At 63.7% G+C, this 5,972-nt stretch overlaps 1 protein-coding gene across 1 annotated transcript; it reads right to left on the reverse strand.

Annotated features, from left to right (window-relative positions):
* Nucleotides 1-1,093: 1,093 nt before the first annotated feature.
* On the reverse strand, nt 1,094-5,739 carry REN (renin; the record flags this gene model as incomplete). The annotated part of the gene is made up of 9 exons (XM_082295956.1): nt 1,094-1,255; nt 1,743-1,841; nt 1,920-2,064; nt 2,645-2,772; nt 3,893-4,093; nt 4,243-4,361; nt 4,610-4,733; nt 4,881-5,037; nt 5,639-5,739. 9 exons carry the CDS (start codon nt 5,737-5,739, stop codon nt 1,094-1,096), a joined length of 1,236 nt encoding a protein of 411 aa, XP_082152082.1.
* Nucleotides 5,740-5,972: the final 233 nt, after the last annotated feature.

The raw sequence follows: 5,972 nt of genomic DNA on the forward strand, positions 1-5,972 counted from the left end.
TTCCATGGGGAGACCCTGACTCGCTCCAGGCTCTGCTCCAGGAGCAGCTTTCCCTGAGAATCATGGCACTCCCAGCACCTAAACTGGTCAAACTGGAGGCCAGACCGTGTTCCCTTGGCGCTGGGAGCGCTCGGATTCGCGGCAGCACTGGGAATGTCCCCTCCAGCTGGCAGCACTGCCCTGTCCCTCCCTCCAGGCCGGCTGGCACAGGGCTGGCAGCTCCAGGGGCATTTCCACATCCAAGCCAGAGACAAAACTTTGGCTTTTCATGGAAGCAGGCCCTGGGACATGAACCACCTTCCCGTGTGACACAGACCCGCAGCACCTTCCCCTCCCCGCAGAGCCCCCGCAGAGCTGAGGCACAGCCCCGTCCCTGTCCCCAAGGGGACATCCAGGGGTCCTGAGACCGCCCCATCTGCAGAAAGAGCTTTGCAGAGCCCTTGCTTTGCCCACAGGAGATGCGGTGGCAGGAGCCGGGAGGGGGCTGCACCCTTATGGGATGGAAGGACACAGACGCAGTGGTGGCTCCTGGCAGAGCAACATTTGTGGCCCAGTTCTCTAAAGAAAGGTTTCTGATTCCCCCCTCAGCAAGACCCAGCCCCACTCAGCCTCCTGTTGCTTTAAATTGTTTAATATTAAAGTCAAGAAGAGAGAGACAGGGCTAACACCAGCTAAAACTATCATTAAACACTGATTATTCCCCCCACCCACCCCCCCCCAATTAAGGAACAGCACAAACCGTCTCAGCCCATCCCTCAGCCACACCAGCAGCAAATCACCGTGTGCTGGTCCTGCTATTGCACATCGTCCCCAAAACGCCCGGAGGGGCCGCTCCGGCCGCAGGATCCCGCTCGCATTCCCAGAGCCGCTCCAGGCTCAGCTCTCGGCAGCAGGAGAGGCTCCCGGGAAGCGGCGCGGGGGTTTGGGAGTGGGAGCAGGCGAGGTTCGCAGTGACGAGAGAGGAGGTGGCAGAGCTGGAAGGAAGTTGCTGTTCCCTCACTCGCGCTTCCAATCGCTGCTTCCCGGGGCTCCTCCTGCCCCCGGGCTGGTTCTCCACACCCACTCCCGGCCCCCCCCGGCCCTCCCCGGGTGGTCAGCGGGCGGTGGCGAAGCCGATGCGGTTGTGGCGCCGGTCGAATTTGGTGTAGTAGTGGCCGATGAAGGTGGCGCCCAGGATCCAGAGGGGACCGGCCGGAGGGGGGATGTCCAGCCCGGAGAAAGCCACCACGCACACGTCCTCGCCGTACTGGGATTGCTGCGAGAAGGAGACCCGCAGGGTGATGGAGGTGGTGGGAGGAGGAGGGTCCCTGTGTCACCCTGTGCCCCAGCTCCACGATGTTCCTTCCTCGGGAATCACGGGATATCCCGAACAAGGATCATGGGGCCCAACTGCTTTCCCTGCACAGACATCCCCAAAATCCCACCCTGTGCCTGGGGGTGTTGTCCAAGCTCTCCGTGAGCTCTTGGTGACCACTTCCTGCTGTTCTAGTGTCCACCCACCCTCGGGGTGAAAAGCCTTTCCTGATATCCAAATTCCAACAAAAAGAATCCCTGCCTGTCCCTGCTCACCCCAAATCCCCCCTAAACCACCCAAAGGAGCAGGGACAGCTCGCTCTGGTGCACGTGGACACTTTCACCCAACAAGAGGGTTTAGGGAAAACAAGGAGCATCATTCTGGGGCTGATTTCGGCTGATTTTGGGGATCCAGGACACACAGGATGCCACAGGAGGGCTGCACTCACCCGCAGGATGTAGGCTGGGCCGCTGAGGCCATAAACCTTCCCTCCCAGGTGGAAGGAGATGTTGGGCAGCTGAGGCACCTGCTCGCAGTCCACCACGTACTGCAGGAGGAGGGGACAGCGCTGGCACGGGGGACAGGCAGCCAGCGGGGACACGGAGCGGGGCTGGCGGTCACTCACCTCTCCTTCGGCCACCTCGGCCGCCCCAATGGCTTTCATGAGTACGGACACGGGCCCGGCGGGGCCGGTGATGTAGGAAGCCCCCGTGTCCACGGCCACCGAGCAGCCTTCCCTGCAGAACAGGATCTCGGCCCCTACGGACACCCTGGAGCGGGGAGGGTGGCCCTGAGTGTCCCGTGGTGACACCAAGGGTGCTCCCGGGAATGTCACATCCACCCCCAGCCAGGCATGTGCTGCTCCCGGCTTTTCCAGTGTGGAATCCGAGCTCCGTCACGTGCAGGGTTTATTTTTTGGGGATTTTTTTTTTTTTTTCGGATGAAACAAAGCGGGATTGTTTCAGTGCCTCCCGCTCCTCCCGCGGCACGAACGGGGGTTAAACTCTTCCAACTGTAGCTCCCAAGTGGAATCTCAGCCCACGGTGCCACCCCCTCTGCATTCCCAGCTGCTCCCGGCTCCTTGCTGAGCCTGGAGGAGCTGGAGGAGCCCACCCCGCTCCTCTCCAGACGGGGGAAAAGCATCCGGCAGCAAAAACATCCTCCTTGGGGCGCCTTCCCTGAAGTCCCACCCTCACACAGCCGCGGGGGCTGCGGGATGCAGCCTTGGAACTGCCAGTGCTGGGCTAATGTTGGACGCGATGGCCCCAGAGGCCATTCCCACCTAGCTAATCCCGGTTTTTTGTGATTCCCCGCATCCCCGGGCCATCCAGAGGCTCTCCCCGCCCTCACCCCTTCATGCTGATCTGCCAGAAGCCGCTCCTGCTGACGTTCAGGTAGTGGAAGTCCCCGGTGTAATAGGCAGGGTCGCTGCCTCCCAGGATGATTTCCCCGCCGGCTTTCAGAGGAGCGTTCCTGGCGTGCCCAACACAGCGGGAGTGATTCCCCTTCCCCCCAAAATCCCAGCCCGGCAGGGAGCAGCCGCAGCCACGAGGCTCTGCTGGCCCTGTCAGCAGCTGGAGCGGCGTCAGCGCAGAGCGGGGACAAGGGGGTGACACATGCAGGGCTCCGGGTGGGTGTGGGGGCTCCTGAGGGGAGCAGGAATGCGGGAAGGGCATCCTGGGGCTGGCAGAGGGATCAGGGGACCCCGGGGGGCACGACGGGAGCGCTCGTGCTTTGGGTCTTCTTACTTGGAAGCGCTGCAAAGAGAGGGATGCTCCGTGAGGCTCCGGGAGCAGCGGTGTCCCCAGGGAGCCCAGGGGACACGGGTGGCACCCAGAGGCCCGGGGGACTCCAATGGCATCCAGCTGCCCCTAAATCCAGCAGCACCGAGTGGGATTTAGGGGGGTATTTGGGGTCTCTCTGTCACTGCGCGGTTCCAGGTTGATGTTTCTGGGGCCAGTGGGGAGTGCTGGGGTGGGGAGCAGAATTCCTGCTCCTCCTCCCGCTGCTCCAATGGGTTTGGGGATGTGGGGAGGAGCGCAGCAGTTTGGGGCAAGAAACGGACGGAGGTTTGGCTGCTGGTGCAGGGGTTTTTAAAGAGAATCTTTTTGGGGGGGAGGGTTAATTTTTTAAAAAATTTTGCCGGTGGAAAAGCCCCTCCAGGCTGGGATTGCTCCAGCCCCTCTCACCGAGCTGGTGGCCGTACAGTGACAGTGACAAACGAGCCGGCAGCTCCGGATCAGCCTCCACTCTGCTCTGCCTCTTGTGCTGCCTCATTCCACCCCAGCTCCTCCAGGATCCTCCATTTCCCTCCCAGTGCAGACCCTCCAGCATCCCCCATCTCCTCCCCTCTCTCCCTCTCCAGCTCCTCCAGGATCCTCCATCTCCCTCTTTCCCTCCCACCCCAGCTCCTTTACGACTCCCTTTTTCTCTCCCTCTCTCCTGCCCCAGCTCCTCCAGGATCCTCCCTCTCCCTCCCACCCCATCTCCCCCAGCTCCTCCACGGCTCTCCCCCAACCCCAACCCACAAACCCATCCCCTCCGTGGTTGAGACCCCCTAAAACCCGACCCCGCAGGCGTCCCTGGCTCCTCCGGCACCCACCGGCTGTAGTAGACGGAGAACACGTCCTCCTTGAGGATCTGCTGGGCCAGGATGCGGTCGAAGACGGGGGTGATGCCGTCGATGGCCTGGCTGGGGTAGCCCATGCCCAGCACCCCGTCGAACCGGGCGAAGATGAAGGGGAAGGCGGGCAGCGCCGTGGCCTCGGCGAACACCTGGATGATGGGGATGTCCGACACCTGCGGGGGGCACGGGGGGCATTGCAGGGCACTGGGAGGGCTGAACCCAGCCCCCCAAAAAAACCCCCCACGTGTCTCCTGGCTGAGCCAGCGGCTCCGGGTGTGTGGATTTTGAGGATTTTGTGGATTTTGTGGATTCCAGGGCTCACCATGACGATGTCCTGGCTGAGGACGCCTTTGACGCTGCCGGTGCCGTAGCGGATGGCGAAGCCGGTGCCGTTGGCGATGTAGGTGCGCGACTTGGAGGAGTCGTAGCGGCTGTGGGACACTGGGAACGGGGGAAAAGGGGCATCCCAGAGGGGCACAGAGCATCTCTGCTCTCCCCAAAATCCCCTGGGGTGTAATGAACCTACCCCGCCTCAATGCCAGGGGTTGGGATATCAACAGAGAGACCCCCCCCCCATGAAAAAATCTGTCAAAAAAGAGACCCTCCCCCCCCAGCCCTCTCTGAGCAGCCCGGGGGTCGCTGAGGTTTTGTGGGGTCAGCCCCAGCCCCGGCCGTGCCCCCCTACTCACCACAGGCGCTGTAGAGGGGGGAGCACTTGTAGGATGGCACCCACAGGTTGGCCGAGCCCGTGTCAAACACCACCTTGAAGGTCTGCGCGGGGGTCCCGATGCTGATCTCACCGAAATATTGGGTCTGGAGGGGACGGGGAGCATCCCTGGGGCGCAGCTCGGGCGGGGAAAGGGCTCCCACCGAGCCGAGCTGGGGCTGCCGGGTGACACTGGGGTGACATCGGGGTGACATCGGGGTGACAAATCCTCCCCCGGGCGGGGACACACTCACGTCCAGGTAGTTGGTGAGGAGGGTGGGAGCGGTCCCGTTGCGGGGACCGTCCCCTCCGCCGCGTGTGCCCCGGCGCAGCTCCGGGAACACCTCCCACACCTTCACCCCCATCTCGTGCAGCGTCTGGCGGATGGAGGGCATCCTCCGCAGCGCGATCCTGGGGGGCAGGACGGGGCTGGGATCCTCCATCTCCCTCTCTCCCTCCCACCCCAGCTCCTCCAGGATCCTCCATCTCTTTCCTTCCCACCCCCAGCCCCATCCACGGCTCTCCCCCAACCCCAAGACACAAACCCGTCCCCTCTGTCATTGCGACACCCTAAAACCCGACCCTAAAGCCCTCTGGCACCTTCCAGCGGCATTCCCTGCCTCGGGAACTCCAGGCGGGTGGCTCTAGATGGCAGCAGCTCCCCGCCGCTCCCCCTCTGGGTCCCGCTCCCACCGCAGGATGCGCCCGAGCCCACCCAGGATGGGGATACCGAGGTGGGTGGGGGCGGCAGGAGGGACCCGAGCCCGGCCCCAAAGTCGCTGCACCTCGGTTGTTTGGGATTCGGGGCGCTCCCAAATTATTTAGGTCGGGAAAGACCCCCTACCCCAGGCTCATGGAGTCCCACCATGACCATGCGGTGCTCGAGGAAGAGGAGTGAGGAAGAGCAGAAGAGGAGGAAGAAGGGGGTTCCCAGAGCCCCTCACCCTCCGCTCCAGCCCCCGGGGAAAAAAGGGGGGGACAGCACCGTGAGGGCCACACGGACCCCGGCTACCTCTGCAAAGCCTGGGCTGGCCAGGGGACTAAAGCGGCGCCCCAGGTGACGGCCAAGAGCAGCAGGTACCGCTGCAGCCTCCCGCTGGGTCCCGCCGGCATCGTGTCCTCCCCTGTCCCCTCCCTGCCGGCAGCTCCGTCCCGTCCCATCCCGGAGGGGAGGATGCTTTTATAGCCCGGGATCCTCCATCCCGGCGGGTTTCTCCTCCCCTGGCAGGGGCAGGGCTGGGAATCCCATGGATGACACCGGGCAGGTGGCCGGGACAGTCCCCGCGGAGGGCGGCGGGGTCGGGAGCCCCCCGTGCGCGGGGGGAATGGGACAAGGGGAGCTGCGG

Source organism: Coloeus monedula (genome assembly GCF_965178545.1).
Source record: "Coloeus monedula genome assembly, chromosome: 23".
Classification (NCBI taxonomy): Eukaryota; Metazoa; Chordata; class Aves; order Passeriformes; family Corvidae; genus Coloeus; species Coloeus monedula.